Source organism: Nylanderia fulva, unplaced genomic scaffold (assembly GCF_048542155.1).
Source record: "Nylanderia fulva isolate GAGA-0341 unplaced genomic scaffold, ASM4854215v1 Scaffold1, whole genome shotgun sequence".
Classification (NCBI taxonomy): Eukaryota; Metazoa; Arthropoda; class Insecta; order Hymenoptera; family Formicidae; genus Nylanderia; species Nylanderia fulva.
In genome coordinates this window covers 4,279,662-4,301,659 of record NW_028189192.1, presented here as the reverse complement: position 1 = coordinate 4,301,659, position 21,998 = coordinate 4,279,662, and the positions used below count along the sequence as shown (strand labels likewise).

Genomic DNA, 21,998 nt, shown 5'->3' with positions numbered 1-21,998 from the left:
CCGAGACGTAACGAAAAGGGGGATCAAGTAGACATCTGAAGGTGTTGCGGGAAAGAAATATTGACACGGGAGTAGAAAAGAAAGATGAAGAAAATACGAGGGAGAAGACGGACAGAGTCGGAAGACAGTGGCGGAAGTCGATCGGCGATCGTTAGCCGAGCTATCTGTCCAAACGAACGAAAAAAAAAAAGGACGAAGAGTTTTATAACGATACATCGCTACTGCTAGGGTTTCCTCTATATCGGGATAAATGAATAAAAATATAAGAGGGCGAGAGACGCGCAGCGTCACGAGGCTCGCCCTGCGCGACGGAAGATTAAGAGGGAAGGAAGAGAAGTTCTCTTCCGCAACTTGAAATCGTATCGATCGGCGAAGGTTCGTTCCTCTGTTTTTCTCAACCTCTCGCCCGGCTACGTTCTTTTGTATTCAGAGCATCGAGCCGTGAAGTTGTATACGTGTCGGCAAAGTTTCCGTTTCTGCAGCAGAAATACATCTTGAAACACGAAACTGTCTCGAGAACCACGTAGTCGAGATTTTCGGTGATCCTTTAAGATATCTTGGTGGATCTTTAATTATTCTAAGGATTTTATTTAGTTAATTGAGGTTTCGCGGATCAACAGATTAAGAATAGAGATTCCGAGTCTTTTGGGATTTTATTATCGGGATCTTACATTTCTTATTTACCTATTTCTCTTTTTATGCCTTTGTCCTACCGGTATACTTTCTTCACTTTGATTAGACTAGATGCTCTATCTTGTTCTCTCATTATCGTTTCTTTTCCCTTTTATTTTTCACCCTCCTGCTTTTAACGCGGCAATATTAAATTTATTTTACAGAAACTTATATGACGTACTAGAGCAGAATTCAGCGGAACGAGATTCCTCGATCGTATTTTCATGTAAATGGCCAGACGTCGTCGTGGAGACGATCCTGGATTTTACTACTTGTGTACAAAAATCTAAATATTCAAGGATCAGACGATCCGCGCGAGCATCCCCGAATGTTATAGAATCCAAGGCATCTTCGATCTCGATCGTCTAAAACCACGGATCGGGAGATTCGGCGATCCCAGGATCCGAGGATTCGAGATTTCGAGGATCTTTGCCTTAGTAGAGTCTGAACATCCAGGGATTTTAAACGACCCGCGAGTCCAAAGATCCACAAGGAGTTGTTTCAAGATTCCAAGTAGGAATCCCAGCATCCGTGGATCCATGGATTCGCGGATACACGTGGCTCTCCGGCGACGAGATTGGCGTCTGAAAAGTGTCGTGTGTATTTTTTTTTCGTAGTCTTATGACGAGTTCATTTAATAAGTACTTACGATGCCCTATACGACATGCAGAGTCCAATAGAGACATGCAAAGCACCACAGAATAACATCATTGAATCAATATAAGAATAGTAAACACATGTACACAATTGATCAAGAAAAAAATAGGAATTAAAAGAAAACGAAAAAGAAGGCGATCGCGCTCTCGACTTTAACAATATACAGACAGACAGACAGACAGACAGACAGAGAGAGAGAGAAAGAGATCAGGCGCGAGACTCCTTTTTTATTCCGGAGCTCCGCGTGTCCTCTCTGAAAGAAAAATCGATTCCCCGTCTTTTGCTCGTTTCTCCCGAGGACGTGAAACAGTTCGAGGCGCACGTTCTCCGTCAGCAAGAAAGATTGATCGCGCCATCGCGATTTTTTACCGCTATCACGTCGATATATATCCGATGGCGAATTAATATCGCTTGTAAATTGATCGAGTAAGACCGAGTTATATTTTTCTCGTTGACCCGCTACGCAGAGTTAATTAGTCACCGATTACAAGGGTTAATCAGTCATTTGCAACCGCGATTAATTAAGCCGGTCGTACGGTTGAATCGATGGCGACGCGCGATTTTTCGATGGAGGGTCCTCCGGCGTATTGTAAATTACAGACCGAGATTATCAGGAGGTAATTAATAGAGAACCGTGGAAATTTACTGCGCTCAATGCACCGGGACGGGTAATTACGATAAACGTCATTTCGCATGAAAACGACGATATCGCCGACTATGCCGCCGCAAGCCCGCGATACTCATCGTGAATAATGGCAAGACGACGACGACGACGACGACGACGACGATGTCGTTCGCCGAGATTCGCGCCCGCGGAAAATTTCGATGGCGCCCGCTTAATTACGATCTACGAGTCCCCGAGGATTTCTATCAAGAAACGTTCTCTCTCGAATGATTCGCGGTTGCGTTATTCCCCTCGGGTTGGACGCGCGAGAGGAACAAAAGAGCTCGGATTAAAACAAATATTTTCGCAAACCGCGATCCCCCAAATCCGGACGAGATATCCGGGAAATCCGCGAGTTCAAATATATACTGGATTGAAAAAAATTCCACACGTGTTCGTGTGTGAGGGAAAGTCTGTATTTTTAATTTTATAAAAGTTAAACTATGCATTAATTATAATCGTGGGCTCGTCCCAAGAGAGACGTGTATATCAGCGGCGGGAGTTATTTTCCCGAGGAATTTTCACACGGCAACGTCTAGACCTTTCTTTAGCAAGAATTTAATTTGAAAAAAAGCGCTTAAATACCGCGAGGCTCTTTAATTTTCATTCTTTTCGAATGGCTCGCAGCAATTAAGGTCTCGATTATGTGTTTGCTGAAGAAACAAATTAACTAGAGATTATTTAATACATTATTTGACATATTGTATTATTCTCCCACGACTGATACGTGTCTTTCCCGGAGCGTCCCGGGAACGACTATATAGATTAGGCGAGATGATGAGATGATTCAGAAAAGAGTGATGAATGGTAACAGCGTTCATGATATCGAATGCACTGATATAGAGATATGTCACGTGAGATCGCGGTTATGCCGTTATGTGAATGTCGCGAGGTCCGTATCATGATCTGTGAGAATCATGGGAGAAACGCGGTGCTTCTCCAGCTTATACATATATACCTTTATACACATGTTGAAGAAAGTTTTGCCCCACTTCACTTATAAATCTTCGGTATCGCATACGACGAAGTAACCGCGCGACGTTGTCTATAAATATAACGACGTGAGATTCTTCGTTTTTTTTTACCCTAAGCTCTATATCTTCGGCTTTCGAGAGCTCTCTTTTCTTCTCCTCTATGATCTTCTTCGCGACAAAGGTCGCTTAAAAATCATTTTCCAAAAATCTTGGACTTGTATCAATCATCTACCGTCACGGATCTGAATGCGTAATCTTTCTCGTTATATTCTTCGCTTCTCGGGATAATAAATCCTTCGTAACGACGTAGGAAGGTGGTGCAAAACTTGGTTGACATGTGTATACAAGTCGTGTATATATATCGGTGCTCTCTCGATTATTCGACAGCATATCATGCGACATTCATAGGACTAATCAATTCTAGCAGTGCAACGTGCAGTGCAACGTACTCTGTCGCTAAATACTGATTCGATCCTTTTTTACAAGGAAGATTTCAGCCGCGGCGGCTGGGTCCGTAATCAAAAACGTTCCGTCGTAAAGAGAGAGCGCGCGCGTTGCAGTCGTCGTAATCGTAAAATGGTCCTTACATGAGCGTCTATCGCGTAATCGCGCGCGCGCCGCATAATACACTTCGGAAATGAAATTTTTACAGCGCATCCGTAGCACTAAGTTCCCTCGAGCGAGCAAGAGTGTTGCGCGAAAAGTGCTCTCGGCGAAAAACAACGAGATCATCTTCGTCGCGGAGGAAAGTTTCTGCACTTTGCCGCGACTGAAAGTCGACGCTATTTACAAAGCGTGGCGATACCGAAGAAAAAAAAGTGAATGAAAATCTCTTACAGCGAGAAGATGGAACGATTGTATTAAAAAGCGTGGATATTCAGCTTTAATCGTATACACGCCAATAGTTACACAATTATGTACATTAATATACAGGATGTCCGGTAACTAACGGACCAACGATTACAAGTGGATTCTTTGGTCAATTTGGGAACGATTTTTCCTCAGCAAAAATATCGAAAAAGGTCATCATTTTTTACAACTTTCCAATATTTGTCATTATGTATCTTTATAACTAAGCCTCAAATTAAAATTTTATTATAGTAAACTCTACCTGAAATTAACTGAAGAATGTAATTACGTTAGACTTTTAACTCCAAAACGTTTAGTTTTCAAAAAAACCCATTTTTTTTCAATCGCTTATAACTCGAAAATTATTGACTTCTCAACATTTTTGCTAAGAAAAAATAGTCTCCAAATTGGCCAGAGAATCCATCCTTAATCATTGGTCCGTTAGTTACCGGACACCCTGTATACATCAATTGAATTCGCGTGTTATTAATCTTCCTTGCAAAATGAGAGAAAACGGTGCATTCTCTTATTCATAGGCGGCAGCTAACGTAATTCGTATACGAGCGCTGTTCCCAAGTCATCAATCAGTCGGAACACGGAAGAATGACGAGACGTACATGTCATACGTCTTGTCTCGCTTCCAAACGTTCATCCCCTTTAAACTTCCCTCTAACTAAATTCCCGATAAATCGAAAGGGGCCCATAATAAATGATTACCGTACAAATCTCAAAATTATGTCGAATGCAAAAAAAGGGAAATAAATGAAGGCAACGGAATGTATCCGGCGAAAGAGGCCCCCGAATTCAATCTTCATCAGGAAAAGCCATTACAACGACGGGGGAACAAAATTCCGCTCGTAAATCCTTTATCGTCGCCGCAACGCCGAACGGGGAGAGAGCAGATCCTCCCTAAATCCCACTCGATCTCGCGCGTTAGAAATCTAAACTCGATATATCACGGTAGCCTTCCTCCCTCCTTCCAACCCCCTGTACATTATTAGACCCACGTTGGGGGTCAGCGCGGCTTGTGGCAGGGTTACATCGATTTACGAGATCCAATCGCACGCGTGCGCGCCCATCGATCGACGGTCTGATAAGAACGTAAGGAGTAAGTTCGTCGTATAACGCCGAGCGTTGAAAATTTACAGTCGAGAGCGACGTAGAAGAGAAGAGAGACGCGAACGTCCCCTTAAGTTTATAAGAATCTCGTAAAAGTTACACCCCCGCGGTATCTTTTACTACTTTCGTCCAAATGATTGCCTTACGATTTGACAGTCGATTATATTTGCGATGAGATGTTCTCTCTCTCTCTTTCTCGAGCACGGATTTCTTCTCGAGATTTTCCATCGCGTCGAAGATACGTCGAAAAATGCGAGATAATTTCTGTTTTCACCAGAACAAACCTGGAATTGTATTCTTCGATTAAGAGTTAAGCAATTCTGCATAGGACTCTTTTATCGTTAAGAGGGACAACGACTGAAGATTAGTTTTTCTCGCGTTCATATAAAATCTGGATGATTAAACGACAAAAGTGTAAAGTCATGTTCCAGGATAATAGCATGAGGTTAAATAAAAAGAGATTCAACGACTTAAGCGTCATTTAATATTAAAAGTGACTAATGTGTCACGAGTGTTTTTCCTAGGAGAAAAATAGCTTTTCGAAGCCCGCGAGTATATTTACATCAGCGTTTTCGTTTTCCGGATTATTAACACGTCATTAGTATCGATGTTCATTATTCCGAGCGCGACATGCAGCTACGGTAAAAACGAGAACGAGCTCTAGATTGACTATGTGATTGATCGTGAATAAAGTTATTAATGATGCGGCCGATTTCCGAGCGTTTATGTCACCGAAATGCGATACGTTATTCTATTTAACAAGCATCTCGATTTAATGGCGCGTGTTTACACCACCATTCATATAAATTTCAATTTCGGTCGAAATCTCAAAATTAGAATAAAAATAACGCGTAAAATTCATTTTGCAACCAATAAATTAGATATTGATCGAATAAACTCAATTGTCTAAAATAATAATAATAAATCTGACTTTTTCGACTGCGTGATCTTCAGTTGTGTCATCTTTGTGCGAACAAGCAGTATCGAAAATGCGAGTATAATTTCGCGAGTTAATGTCCGCGACTTTTAAAAAAGTCCAAGCAGATATCACCGCGATTCCGCTTCCGTCACGAAGATACTACGAAGAACGTTCCGGAACTTCTCGCGAACTTTCTTACATTTGACCGGACGCCTTTCTTCCGAGATAAAGCCACTGTCGACACGCGGCTGCAAGAAGGCACCTCGCTCTTGCATTCCCTCTCTCGATGAGGTACGATTCTCTCGAGGAGAGACCTGAAATTTACGACGCTTGTTTGGCGCGCGCCTTGTCTTCGCCATGGAAAACTCGCGAGAAGAAAAAGAGAGAGAGAGAGAGAGAGAGAGAGCTTTTCGCGGACTTTTTTTCGCAACGGCATATTTCATTTCCCCAAGACTTTCCGCTTCTTTCGCGCGGCGCGTCGGAAACCCGAGCTTCCTTTCCTTAGGATTGTAAATGGCGAACGACCGCGTGTTGAGTAATGAATCTGGAAGGATCCTTGTTTCGGGTGGCAGACAATCACTCAACTCCCCGGGAACGGAGAAACTCAGAAATCTCGAAATACGAGAATACGAATGCCGAAGCTTTCAAGAAGATCCGAGAATCTTGGATTCTGCGAATTCTTTTAGTCTGTGAGCATTTGACACAAAGCAAAGTTTGCGTGAGTCGAAAATCAAGAGTTCCTTTCGCAATGTCCACTTGATATCATTTCTCGACTATATATATGCGCGACAGTGAACTAGGATTCTATCGACAGAAATTGCTGACATGCAAAAATGTCATATATATATCTGTGTATATATCTGTGTACATGTGTATATCTCCGTGCGTGCGTAAATATATGTGTGTATCTATGTATGTGTGTGTGTTTATGTGTCCCGACTATGTCCTCATTAACATCCGTTATACATATCAGTCTATCAGGCATGCGTTTCTATGAGGAAATTAAACCAGAACTTCTCTCTGTGATGCTCGTAGCGTGCGTGCATTTCGAGTGCGATCGAGTGCAGGGCGCGATTTGCTCCCTTTGGATCTTCGGTTAGGAAACGGTTAGAGGTGGCTTGGTATATTCCGAAATGATTATCCGCGAGAATATGACGATCGATAATACACGGTATTCGTTAAAAAAGAGGCTGCTTTCGGTTAACTTGATACGTATCGAGTAAATACATTTTTCTAAGGGAAATAAAATATTTACTTTATACAAGATATATATATTACATAAGTTGTGCGCTTTTTTGCTGAATAAATTGAAGACTGAACGTGCAATCGATATCTCGTGATAAAAATTTAATTTCTTCAATATCATATATAATAAATAATTAATAATATAGATATGAGAAAATCGTGTTAAAACAATTGCAATTAATTAGAGTTTAAAATTTTATTGCTGCATTCTTTATTTTCAATTAAATTGTCGCACATTTCATTAATAATGCCTTAATGTTGCAGCGATGTCATTATTTTTAGATTGGTTTTCGGTATTTCTGGTTTTGGTAAAGCGCACAATTATGGAATATACTGTGTAACAAACTCAAATATAAATGTGTTTTGCCGCAATTACAAGTTGAGATACGCGCATCAAAATTGCTGCCATTCCTCCAGCTCCTCCTCGTTAGCCTTATATTTTATTGTTTTTAATTGTAAAACTTACGATGACCCGCATTTGAACGTTAACCAAAATTATTGGCCCATCAAATTATATATAAAAAGCGATTGAGCAATATCTTCGCGTAATTTCAGCTTGGCAAGCTGCAAAGTTGGCAAAATTCAATTTTTGGCTAGGCAACAAGATTGGATATTCGTTTCCGTTAAAAACGAACATAAGAAATATAAGAAAAACTTACAATAATAAATTATATTTATAAAGACAAATTGTATTTCTAAGAAATTCTTGAACTTTATCGTGGCAAGATACAATAAAGATATTTCTTGCTTTATTATCGACTATTTTTTAAAAATCTTTATAATTTTATTGCTTTTTATTCTGAATGAACGAAAGGAAAAACATTTCGAAGAACTCAATAAAAATATATAGAAAATATATAAACATATTGGAATTGGAATTGTGAATATTGTAATTGGAATAATTGGATAATAAATAGAGTTGTGTAAATACTTACTCAAGAACATCAAATTTTCCATTAGCTATTTAATTAATGTTATCTCTATAAATCATTTCAAGAATTTTAATTGTAATAAAATTCTTGTTTTTCTGCAAATATTTCAATATTTTTATCAAGTTTAAATTTTTAAAGAATCCAATAAAAAAAATTGAAAGGCTCACAGATATCGATCTACATCTATAATCGACATCTCAATATTACCAAAGATGTGAAAATCTCCGCCAAAGCTGTCAGGCATCCGCCCTGTGAGTAAATTCACCTATACAAGTGCTTACGCTTCTAAGCGCTCATCAGATGGACGCATAGAAGTCGAGGGTTCAACGACCCGATTTTCAGATAGGATTCGTCAATCGGCCGGTGCAAAGCTGCACCACAAAAAAAGAGGAGGAAGAAGGAAGGGGTTTGCTTCGATTTGCATCATAAATAGCGGCGGGGGTGGTACAGTCCCGGGGAAAAGGCTTCAAAAATCGCGCTGAGCGGCATAGTGTGTGCAAAAAAAAAGAGAAAAAAAGCACGTTTTTCACTGAGCGCGTCAAGCGTGAGGAGGACGAGGATAAGCGGGTTGGGGAGAAAGAGAGATAGGAGAGCTTGTGGAAGAGTGCTGAAAAAGAGAGGCAATAGGACGCATAAAAAACACCAAGTACAAAATGCAAAGTCAGCGGCCGCTCTACGCTCGCGAATGCGCACGAGTGCGTGCGCGCGCGTATATATATATGCGTACTGCTCTTCATTATTTTTTCATTTTTTTTTTGTTTCTTCCTTTCGTCGCTCCTTGCAGCATGCGCGCGCGCACGCTACTCTCGCTCTTTGCTCGCTCGTGCTGCTTCTCTACCGTGTGTGCATGGACGGATGCGGAAAAGGCGCACGTTAAGCTCTCACGGTGGTTCATAGTTTGCATAGCTCGGCGACGTCGTGTAATGCGCGCCGGTGTCCGCATTTATGGGCGACGTTGCTCGCAAACCCGGGATCGATGGAACGTGAAGGTGCGCTCTTCCTCTTTAGGATGTGCGCGCGCGCGCGCACAGACGGCAAAAAATTTGACCGGCTTCATCTTCCACCGGGAAGATGAGTAAGGGCTTTCGTACGGAACGATCCGAGATAACAGGCAGCCAAGGATCCGAGAGAGGAAGAGCAACGTTCTCCGCTTTTTCGAGGCGATTCTACCTATTTCGTTACATCGATCCCGGAAATGTCTTCGCCAATAAGATTGCACATCGGCACGCAGTGAAAGGTAACGACGATGAGCGAGGAGATATGGCGGCGCACGAGAAGAGGCACATGAAGAAACAAAACTATTAAAAAGACTGTGAATGTGCTTATGAAGAAAGATAGAGAAATGTTGAAAGAAACAAACAACACAAAAAGTGATAGAAAAAGAGCCAAAAATAAGAATTCGAAATGTTTGTGTGAATGATGTATGTATGATGTATATATGTATATATGTCACCATAAAAAGATAATTTTTTAATTTATTGTTTACAATGCAGAACTCGAAACATTTATTTTTTTCTTCTATCGTTATATTTTTATCAAAAATATCATGGCATTTTTTTCCGAGTCAACTGTTGACCAAAGAGAACTTTCAAAATTAAATATAAAAAATGTAGATAAAGTCTATAATAATAGACCAAATCTGTCGTCTAATTATTAATTATGATGACATAGTGAAGTAACGATGATCTGAATGATGTATCAGAATGTAGTAGAGAGATAGAGATTAAGGCGAAAGTAGAGAAAAAGCTGGTGGCGAATTACCTTGAAGGACTGCACAGAGAAACCGGAAACCAGGGTCGATCCATAACATAAGAAGCGAACAGAAAACAGAGAAAGGTAAACTTGTCATTAGGTCGTTCGCTGTAAGAGACACGGTAAGCGTTTCGCATGTAATTCCCTGCCAAGAGGGTGGGCTGGGTGGTGAGTTGACAGGGGTGGATAGAGTCTTATCTGTGTCTTTCTGTAGATCGATGGATCCAACGTGTGCTATCGAGTGCTGGAAGAACTTTTGCTACAGGATGACACAAACGTCGCAAAAATCAACTCGAAGAAAAGTAACGAGCTGTAACGAATTGTTGAATAAAATGTTGCAATTAAATAACTAATGTTCTAGATGTAAAATTTTCTGACTTTTAATGATCATCCTGTAAATTAGGGCATGGAAGTTCTATATACAAAAGTATTTGGTTTTATAACCGAGAGAAACTTTCGCGGAGCAAAGTGCGTTTAATCTTTCGACGCTGCTAAAAAAAGAAAAAAAGAGGTACTAAATTTTACATGTATATGTATAGCACACAGATTAGAAACTTACTCAAAGTTATACTTCAACTATCGTAATACAATTATAAAGTATTTACGAATCGAGTGCAACGTCCGTTCTCGATTTGAACAATCGAATTTTATTATTAACGTTCTGGCAATATAACTTATTATTGAACGCCGTAGCCAATTAACTCCCGACGCACGTCGTTGTTTGCATGCAAATATTTATTGCACAATTTCCCTCGGTTATACTCAGCCGCAAGTATTGGCGTAATTTCGAGTAGACGTGCCGAAATCGTCAGACGTTATCGTATTGTCCGATGATGATTATATATCATAGTCGAATACGATAAACACGCGATAAACTCATCGCTAATTAGCGATTGTCCGGGCTTAATTACGTCAATACGATATGTTGTCGCATATTTTCACAGGCTTTGCGATTTGATTTCTGGCTCGATAAAAGCGCGCAATGCAGAAAATGTGCTCGTAATCCCAAGGATTATTGTCCTTCAGAGGATACTGATAGATATTTAGATAGATTTATTTATTTAATTAATTAATTCACGCAATTTAATTATCTATATATCGCGCATAATGTACATATGCGTGAAATTAATTAAATTAATGTGTGAATTAATTAATTAAATAAATACATCTATCAATATCATCTGAGGAATATAATCCTTGAGATTATCTAAATCGTAGATATAGGTATTTTATATACAATACTATATATAAGTCTATCTAATCGCGATTCTAGCTCGAGTATCACATAGTGACAGACGTAATCGCGTAGCCGGTGAAATGTGAGATATGAGTATAAGGTGCAGTATTGATGGTAATATACTGTAAAAATGCGATCTCCGTGGATGAGTACCCATCGTAAGGCATATCTTCAGATGTTTTACGATCCCCCCATAAAATCGTACCTCATATACGCAATTTGTACAGTCTGTTGCAGTGTTAATATAAAAATATAGACGAATTTTATATGCATATTTATCGACTGCAAGAACGTGATCTTGGTTTTCGATTGGAGTTAAGCGCATACATGATTGCTCCGAAACTCCTCGATTAAAAATTCTTTTTCCTAATAAACTCCACAATAACCATCACGCTTAATGAATTTATTTTCGTTGATATGTAAAACGCATTCGGGGAAAACGAGTCGGAGTCAGCTGACGTCGACGCGCGTGAAATTGCACGTCGATTTCTAATTTCTGGCGAAGACAGAATTCACGCCGACCGTCAACGTATGCGCGCAAAATTCCGCTCGAGTGTGCGCGCGGCTGTCTATTTTCGTCGCGGTGAACCGATAATTAATTACGACACGAGGACCGGGGAAAACGCGAAAATGTCAACCGGGGCCGCGCCTCGATTGTCACAGCCGCGCGTAGACGCGTTCTCGGCGGCGCGCATCTCGTGTGTCAGATGCACCGTACACTGCATATAATATGCACACACGGGACGTTCCGATTTAACTTTTCAGGGGAATTACGCGCGAAACGCGCCACACAGCGAGACGGTGTTATTCCGTTTGAAATGCTACTCAGCTCCCCGGATGCATCCCCGATCCCTGCACACGTGGTTTCAAATCCATAGCTCTAATAATGCGGCCCGGAGTAAGATTTTCGAGTGCACGCTCTCCGATATTAAAACGTTCGAAATATCTGACGGTTCGCGAAATATACGAATCGAGAGAGAGATTTATTGTTTATTATTTTAATTAAATTATTTCTTCTTGATAAATCATTTTTTTAAATATATTTTAATATGCAAATTTTGATACCTGCAATAATTGAGGATTTTTTTAGCGGAGTAACTTTGCCGGATAAAATTCTCGCCTCGTCAAGTTTTTCATCTTGCATCATTTGCATATTTGGGACGCCTATTTTCTATGCCAACCAGCGGCCAATTAGCGCGTACATTACGCAAACATCGATTTTACCCCTGCCCGTATCGATCGTTCGACATCGTTTGGCTTTTAATCCTCTCGTCGTGAAATGGCGTGGAACACACATAGGTACGATACATTCAGTAGATGTAATTCGATTTCATGCGCGGTCGGATTAAACAATAATACGCTAAAGGATCGCCCTCTCTGTATCGGCGCGTGTTGTGTCGAACGCACGACAACTTTTATGTTATATATTTTTAACCGATCTCTCGTCGACGACGGTCACGTCAAAAGTAAAATCGATGGTCCTTGTTGATCGCGTCAAAATACCATTCTGAATTTTCCGACAAATATTTTGCCATTTTTTCGAAAAAAAAAAAAATGTAAAACATTTTGACGCCAAATCAATATTTTCTTTGTTCACGCGTTGTAACATGATTTTTGTTCACTTTGTGTCAAGAGATTTTTTTTGTTGCTTTTTTACGATATATATTTAGTTATCTAAAAGTTTGCATAGCACGATAAAATTTCTATCGTATCAGTTATTTGATTATGCATTATATTTGCAAGCATTAGTTGATATTAACGTGTGGAATGCAATCAAATTCCGGCAATCTTCGTTGTCGAGTGAGCAGGTATGACGAATGAACGAGTAATAGTTATTGCACAAAAAAAAAATACGCGGTACTTAATCGTGCGCGATTGGCATGTGCGTTTTAAACTTCGATCTAGTCGAATCAAATAATAACTGTGCGGCTCCGGAATCGTTTATGTTCACACCTGGCTGTCATCAAACCCAATCAATTTTCCATTACTTTCTCTTTCATCAATAACGCTTTGTGGTCCATTTCGGCGATCACCGCTCCAGTCGCGAAAATCTGCCCCATCACGCGCCGAGATGTATCGTCCGAATTTTTTAACATTTCCGCGATCAGAATGTGTGTCGCACCGCATTTTAGAAATGCATTAACTTCTTTCCATCGTATTTTAACAGGATATATGATTCATGATGTTTTAATTTTGTTTTAATGTTTATTCGCGAAAAAAAGGTATTATAGCTACTATATATCTGCGGTTTTGCCACAAAAAATTACCTTCATTTCACGAAGATGTATAAAAAACGATTCTGCGACATAAAAATGAAATGACGCGTACATTCGCGTGCGTTTTATGATCTCGAATATATTATATATGTTGCGGATAATTAATTTGAATTGTATTGGCAGAATTCGTTGCTTTCATATTTTCGTTTTATTTCTACTCGCAAGAGGAAAAAATAAGTAAGTACTCGCAATCTTTCGCCACGGAAAATTATGTACGCTTCGCGGAGATTAGGAAAACAATTCCGTCATTTCCCGGAAGAATCGTTTTGCCGAGCGGAATAATTTTCGCGACGTTATCGCGCGTGCGTTATTCGATCCCGGATGGAGGATACGAAATTGCACGGGGGATTACACTAAGGCGAGTACACGTTCGTTCAGCGAATTTTCCGCACGATCGTGCTGAGGCTGCGACTCTACCCTGGCGAATTTCGTACGCGACAAGTGACTCGGAGCTGCCGTGCGTTTTCCCGACTATGTTATGTACATCCTCCGTATCTTCCTCCGCATGTCGAATCGTTATTATTCACGGTCCAGACGTCGCGTCGGAACCGTTTTCTTGGCGAATTTTGCGGACCGAGAGACCCGACAGCTGTGCGACCCACTTTCGGCAGCGGTCGCTGACAGCTCGGCGAGTTGGCAGGTCGGTGAAAAGAGAAGGGGTTGGGGGTGCGTCGCCAGAATGGAACACTTAACGGAATGTAATGCCGCAGGCATTACAAATCGATAACGCCACCGCTTATAGTCCCGATATAGACTTCGATTGCCTCAACGGAATATTACGCGGATGCAATTTGCATAGGCAATTATATTTCTGGGGTAACAATAATGATTCTATTTCGATGGTCGTCGAGAAGCGAGAGAGAGATTCGGAAACTTTGTGAATTTGTGGGGAACGCGACGAGACTCTCTGATATGTACCTACATTTCTCGAATTCTCATCGTTTTTTAACATTCTTCGAGATGACGATTTTTCAACCCTTAAAAGTTCGCGACTTTACAATATTACTGATCCCTCTCGTGACATTTGCGAATCGTTACATCGGCTTTAACGCAATTATATTTCCGCGGTAACGTTTTACGCGGGAAAGAGGGATAACCACTTTCGCTTTTACAAAACTTTTTTTGCCGTGCCAACTCCGCGCGAATTCGATGTAATTGTGTCCTTAAATCTGATTCTCTCTCGTCAGCGTTCGAGCTATATACGATAATCCGTCGCGTAGCTTTTGCTCGACGTTTACGCTCGTTCGCTACAAACTAAACTGATCTCATGCACTAACCGTGCGCGCAACCATGGGAGCGCAATAATTCAATGAGCAAGTACGGTACCTGAGCCCTGCCGTGAGCGAGCAAGTAGGCCGTTTTGAAGTGAATCGCTGTACCGGAAGCCCATACTGAAACCGCCCGCACACGCTTCGCCGCGATGGTGAAATCTTTAACCGCCGAATTAACGCTGCGAGGGACGTGCGATCGCACGTGGAAATTTCCACAACTTATGCTGAGGAGGCGAACTGAGGAAGCGGACGAGGAAAAAATCAGGGAACGCTGACATCTTGAATATTCAAGCTTGACAAGATTATCCACACGTCTCGGATGAGGTTTCAATTTCGGAAGTTTTATTGAACGATCTACGTCATTCAGGCTTTGAAAATTCAATATTTAACAAAGTTCGATTTTATAAGTTTCTTGCAAATCCTCCGCAACTTTATTTGTGCAAATTTTTATAGAGTTTCTTCAAGTTCTACGAAGAGAGAAAGAGAGAGAGAAAGAGAGAGAGAGGGAGAATTCTTTCCATTCATTTGATCATTTTACCATCTGTAAAATATTGGATGGAGTCTCGATTGATGCTCGACGGATTCTCACGCTACGGTGTATAACATTTTCTGGATATTCGGATATCCTGGATGCGGCGAAGATGCAGCCTGCGACACGATAGATACCGATGTATAGTATACATTGAATATGGCACTTTCGCGAGGGAGATCGATATCCATCAGCGGTCTCGTTCTATTTCAATTTTTCGATGAGAAAATTCTTGGTTCGCGAATAGATATCGCGAATGGAAGATTTGCGGCGCGGAAGTGACGCAAAAGGCGATCAGGAGGAGAGAGACTGGGCCGCCAGTCTCGAAGCCTCGGGAATCGAAGTCCGGGATTCGAATGCCCGGATTCGACGAATTGTTCTGCATAATTTCCGATCAGCGTTTCCCTCCTCTCCGAGAATTACGGTTACTAAGCTCTTACACTCTCCGTGGAATTTCGCCGACTGCCTCTCCCGCGAAAACGCCACGGCGTCGCATTCTCTTAAAGGAGAATTCCGTTCCACGCGAATCCTTAAAGACCCATCTCCCCCGAGCGACAGCGCCGCTTCGCGCTGGTAATCTCAAAGTGCATAGCGAGCTTTTCGCCAGCGTTTACAACGCGATTCCCTTTGTTCAGCTGCACAAGAGAAATGAAATTATTTGCGACGTCGAAGTTGCGATCTTAACATCCCGAAGAACGCTTCGACGCGTCGAGAAGAGTATCTTTCGCGAATAAAATCGTTTTCGCGTGCAATTATTGCGAGTATTCAAAATCTACGACAACATCGACACGACAAGCGAACGATAACGACAGTCGTTGATTTAACGAAATTTAATAATTTCATGACAATTGAAACGTGACAGTATCGTGCATCTATTATTTTGTTCTGCAAAGAATTCGACAGGTACAGCGAGATTGTAATTCTTAAAAATAAAAGATTATTTTTTTAAGAGAGTTTAGATAGTCATAAGCGAAACAAATATGAAGATTTAGTGGCCGTACTTTTTTCCCACGTATTTCATAAGCCAGGAAAAGAGAGAGAGAGTTACTTGCTTAGCTGAAATGGTTAAAGTTGAATCTTCGCGTTATAGCAAACGCTCGTGGGAAGGTTTGCGGTGACCGCAAACGCGTCCGGCAACGTAAAACTTTCCGACACCTAGGAAGCGCGTTTTTCTCCTTTCGAGTGCAGTTCCTTTTTCGGGAAAACGCGAGGGAGAGCTTAAAGATTTAATGCCGCGCCGGGGAAAAGTTGTCGGTCGTGTAGCACGCGCTCATAAACGATCAACTTCGCTATGGTACTGCTTCTCGCGTTGTTTTTTTTTCCCTGAGATTTCCGCTGATTTTCTTCTTCCGCGGAACGCGAGGGAAACTTTGCGAGGCACAACAGATCGACGGCTCTCTTACTTTCGTATTTTCACGGTACATCGTGAACGATCGGCGGAGACATTTCTGTTATTACGGTAGTTAGACGTTCGGCGAAAATAACATTAGAGAAACATGTGTGTCTTGTTTACGAATTAAAAAAATATTAGAGTTGTAAATGTTGTGAAAAATACACGTTTGTTTTCGATAAATATGCATTTTTTCGTACACTGAAAAAAATGATTACATTAATACATATTTAGTTCAATACTGCCAAATGAATTATTTATTTGAAATAAATAAATATTTATTTGTTCTGAAAAGGATTTTCTTATATCACAAATAAATGTTTTTCATATCAAATCAATATTATTAGTTTCAAATAAATGATTTATTTGGCAGTATTGAAATTAAATGTATCTTAATATTTTTCTGATTCCTCTCTGATTATTTTTTAATGTTAAATATTTTATTGTCGCATTTAATTTATCTTAATTTTCTTGAAAGTTGAATTTTATTATATTTAATGATAAATTTAAGCGTCACTGCATTGCAAAATAATTAATAAATTTATAAAACGTGTCTTAAAAATGCCTTACGATTGGTATACTGCGGTTGGTTAATTGTTTTTATCATTGCTCGATCTCGGTAATTCGACATACAAGGTGATCGATATACTTCATTGTGCCATAATTACTGATATTAAATTAGTTTCATTACTTCCAGACTGTAAGTTCCGAACAATTCCTTTTACGCTCTTCGGGCAACTCAGTGAACTCTTCTCACGAGGTTTATTATTTAGAGGAAATACTAAAAGGTAAAATTCATAAAAACAAGCTAAAAATAATCTCTTAATTAAAGGTTATCGAGCACGCGCACCTCTTCTTTGATTTTCCGCTCGAAAAAATCTCGAGATTTTCTTCGCGCGCACAGTAAAAGAAAAGACAGACCTGTCGGTCACACACACATGTATATTTATAACACTTTTATGCCATATTTATAACACTTATAAATAATCTTCTCGCGTGAGGAAAAATAAAATGATCTCTTCTTATATCACAGCACACAGACTTCTCGATCACCTCGTATCGTGTATTTACAAATCATACGCCCGAAAGGACGCACAAGTTCGAGGGCGAACAATGCAAGAAGAGGGTTTGTTGTGGCTTGTAGAACGAGAGTTGAAAGGGGAGAGGAAGGACTACTCGCAACATTCGGCAAAGTACGAGGAGCGAATAGACTCAGAGGTTCTATATGAGCATAAGATGCTTGCCGAAGTAGCAAGGTGAGCAAGTTCGCTGTGTAGATACAGGCGAGAGAAGGGGTCGCAACGAGATTCAAAGCGCGAGATAATGCCAGAGTGGAGTAACTCGAATTCTCAATGTGTATATATATATATATATATATATATATATGTTTGTATGTATCTATTATATACAGATGTACTGTTGTACGTGACAACCGGTGTGTCATTATTATTATGAGCGGAAGCGCGGAACGGAAGGACGAACGATTGGCTCCGTTTCGTGCGAGCAAAACACGAAATGGATGGAGATAAACGAGATAAACGAGATAACAGCGTGTATTTCGTTATTTGTATATCTGTTAAAGTTTTGTAAATCAAACGTGCGCGATAACATCCGCGCACTTATCGTAAAACTAATATAACAATAAAAGAAATGATTTATGCTCGATTATCCCCGCTTTCTTCGTTATCAAAATTGTATCGATGAAATTTCATCGACTATAAAATGTCATCGATTATATTTTGAATTAACGACAATTCAAAGCCTCGATCGTCGTTCGTTCCTACTTCCGGCGATGGATGATGTAATGGCGAGGACATCGAATCGAAAGATCCGCATCGAGTTCTGATTCCATTCAATTCCAGAACAGATCGGAATCGCGTCAAAGAAAGTTTCGGAAAGAAGCTGTTCTGGATCGCTTCCAGCGGCCGGAAAACTCAAAAAACCGAATAGGTTCTTTCCGAAACGCCTTTTTAAGAAGACGTATGCACACGGAGCTTTGATTCGGTGTCCCAGTAACGAGCGCAATTATGTTTAATTATGGTCTGGTGTGAGACGTGTTGTCCCTCTGTCACAGAGAAAGGTCAAATCAAAAGGCAAGAGAGCACAGTCAAAGATCAAAGACATAAAGGACGGGTTCCCGGAAATGGGGAAAAAGGGGCAAGAATCTGCGAGAGGAGACGGCAAGAGATCTGCGGTGTGAGACACACGAGGCGCGTGGTGCAGTGATGGCAGAACATGAAATTCTGTGCTCTCCTACACACCGATCTCGGGTACTTTGTCTTTGCTGTCTTTCATTTATCGAGTTTTCCCGCCTGTCTCGCTCTCAGTGTCTATGCGAGTGAACCTGGAAGTAAGTGATTAGTAGCTCGCGTAACTATCGCCGATCGTCGATGACAATCCGAGTCCTTTAATTACTCCGCGATCGTCTAATTTCATCGACAAACAAACGGTGTTTGCGATCCGTGAAATCTCCAAGATTCGAAGAATCTTTGAAAGATGTTTTTTAAAAAAAAAGTACGTTTCATTTTATCCGTGTTTAAAAAGCATTGCAATATCTAAAAAATGTTGTTTTTCGATCACGTTTCATATATCTCGATCACGTCGGCGATTATCGACGATTGGGATGTTTCTCGAGCACAAATACACAACATACATAGGCTCGTTGAATCAAAGGTCGAGCACGACTAATATGATTTGACGTAATCTGTCGGGACACATTTCCTGCTAGGAAAAGTTCCATCGCCTTTGATCCAAATTACAAGCCGAGAGGGTCTGGTGCAGACAGTAGGCGAGACGTGCCGAGGATCATTGCTGAAAAACAGTCGATATCGCATGTGACGACAGCTGTCACGTGAACATTCCATTCCTCTGTCCTGTGTAAAACGTTCGTATATATATATACGAGTATATATATAAATATATATATATATTATACATATGTGACACACATACAGAGCGTATATAGGGTGATGTGCACGACCATGCCGGTTGTCAGGCAATTGCCGTTATCGATAAGAATAAGAGATAAAAAAAAATCAAAAAAAATTTCAAACTAATTATGCATACAGCGATGCGACATAAAAGTATATGTTTACAACGTTCAACCGCGTACTTTTTAATTATATATCGCTGCGCAAACAGGCGCGTTAACTGTGACGTAACACAGACCGTACGGCAGGCAGTATAATCTGAATTTTTAAATTTCTCCATTATCCGACGTGCATCAACAAAGCCGTAATTATGCCGTGAATGCGCGCTCAGTCGCGCGCATCACCCTATACACGCGCACATAGATAATGTGGCACGTATTGCAAGAGGCGAGGCCGCGGGACGGATGCGCTTATCGTACGTAGAACGGGAGCCGTGTGTTCCGATCGTTCATGTAGGCATTCGTGTGTGACAGTATATATCGTGGAGTGAAATAATGTTTCAGCGACATTTTTCTCGAATTTCCGCCGAGAAGTGGAACAGCTGTCCGATGGTGAATGAGAAGCGTCTCGAGGGAGAATCGACAGACGAGTCCATGCGTTTCAATTCATAGAAACTACATCGAGAGTCTTTGGGGCGATGTTGTCTAAAAATATGTTTGACAGTCGCGCAGGCCATTATCGAAAATTGCACAAATATTAAACTTGAATTTTGCTCACAATTATATATATGTCGTTAACCAATATTTATATCTCTAGAATTTTTATGACTCAACATCTTTAAGAAGTCGAATGTTTAAGAGATTAAGTCAATATTAAAAAATTAAAATTTAAAAAGGAAATTGACATTTCAATTAGACTAATTAATTAAATTATAATTAAAAATAATATAATAAATTAAAATTGAAAACCTAAATAGATTATTTAAGAATTCAAAGAAATGCAATAATAGAAATGTGAATATAAATGGCCAATTTTTAATTAACATCGCTCCATAATATCGCGATCGATATCGAGACGCATAGTTAATGAATAAAAATGAAATAAATATAGATCCTCGTTTTGACGAGGAAAGACAGTCTTGTGAAGAGTAATTTTGTGACCTAGTTGTAGTTGTAGTACTTGTGCTTGACGGGTGCCACCTGCACGAGTAATGAAATTGTTATTGACTTAAATAAAGTAGTTTGAACTAAAGTGGCTCGTTGTTCCTGTTATCCGAGCGATGATGCTGTTATTGAACTAGAGAGTAACTGCACTTAAGTATATCAAGTATAAATTATTTGCTACACGTGTGATGCAAGAATACAGGCGAATGTATTTCCTGTGAATGGCGGTGTTTTGGCTCGTGTTGCTGTTCAATGTAAAAAATTATTAGCAGAATACACGACGGAATTGGAGAAATCATCTCTCCGTCGAGAAATAGCTGAGTACATCGGCCTCGTCAAAAGACGCATCATCACGCGCGTCAAACAAGTAGTAATCTGTTTCATTGGTCATCCTTCGCGCTTCTGGTTGCATTTCGTGAGTACATTAAATATTCCATCTTCGTACAAACGATAACAACAAATTTGTTTAATTTTTAAAATACGAAGACAAATTCATTAGAATCTTGTGTCTACCAAGCACATCAAACAAGTAGTAATCTGTCTCATTGGTCAGCCTTCGCACTTCTGGCTGCATTTCGTGCATACATTAAATATTCCATCATCATGCAAACATAATAATAAAAAATTTGTTTAATTATTAAAGTATAAAGACGAATTATTAGACTCTTGTGTCTAACAATCCAGTTTTTGAATTGAAAAAAATCTTTGAGATTTTAATCTATCAGTGAGAAGCTAAGACTCGCCTTTTAAGCTCTAAGGTTTAATAAAAATTCAGTTAAGCGCGTTTCATTGCGTAAAGTTTCTCGGGGTTGCCGAACGCGCGCATGTACCTATACCCGAAGGTGTTACATTATCGCGAGTTATTTCGAGTACGCGCACGTGCTCCGCGTGCAACCCCTGACGCTAAAACGGCTTGCGAACTCGCCGAGATTAGAATCATTACGATACACGGGATCGGCGCTGCAGCCCCCGGCCGGATAGAATCTTTACGATTGCCGTAAAGCCCGTTCTCTTTCTCATTTCCGCCGGCTTCGCGAGTGCACACACACGTACACGCAACGCAACGAAATGCAACGCTTATCTCGGCGCGACGTTCTTCCTAACGGTACAAATTGTTAGTCGCGAAAGCTTTTCCACACGTTCTTAAATGGTTGGTATCGCGGTGATCGTTCAATAACGTTCCCGCGAAGTTCTCCCCCGACTATCATAACGTTAACAATAATAAGCATTCTCATTTGCCAGAACGATAAGCGAAGCAGAACGTATGGAAGATTCAAAGTGAATCCTTCGCGACTCTATCTCGGTTGAATTTGATAGGATTTCTAATTTTAGCCACAATTATAAAATAAATTATTATATAGAAATTTGGAATATATCGTCTCTCGACAAATTCGCGTATCTCCCTAAGCTTCATTATATATGTCGCGCATGCTAAATACGTGAAGGGTCCTCGCGAATTTACCACGAAGCGCGCCCTTG

General features: G+C 40.4%; 1 protein-coding gene across 4 annotated transcripts in view; it reads right to left on the bottom strand.

The window, feature by feature from the left end:
- Nucleotides 1–21,998, bottom strand: part of Fas1 (fasciclin 1 Fas1 domain-containing) — a 224,566-nt gene that overhangs the window by 18,649 nt on the left and 183,919 nt on the right. For 3 of the 4 annotated variants that reach the window (XM_029299477.2, XM_085480093.1, XM_085480086.1), the window contains exon 8: nt 9,793–9,801. The exons of the other annotated variant lie outside the window; for it this stretch is intronic. In XM_029299477.2, coding sequence (XP_029155310.1) covers nt 9,793–9,801 — 9 coding nt within the window. The remainder of the gene's footprint in view (nt 1–9,792; nt 9,802–21,998) is intronic. 4 annotated transcript variants of the gene reach the window in all.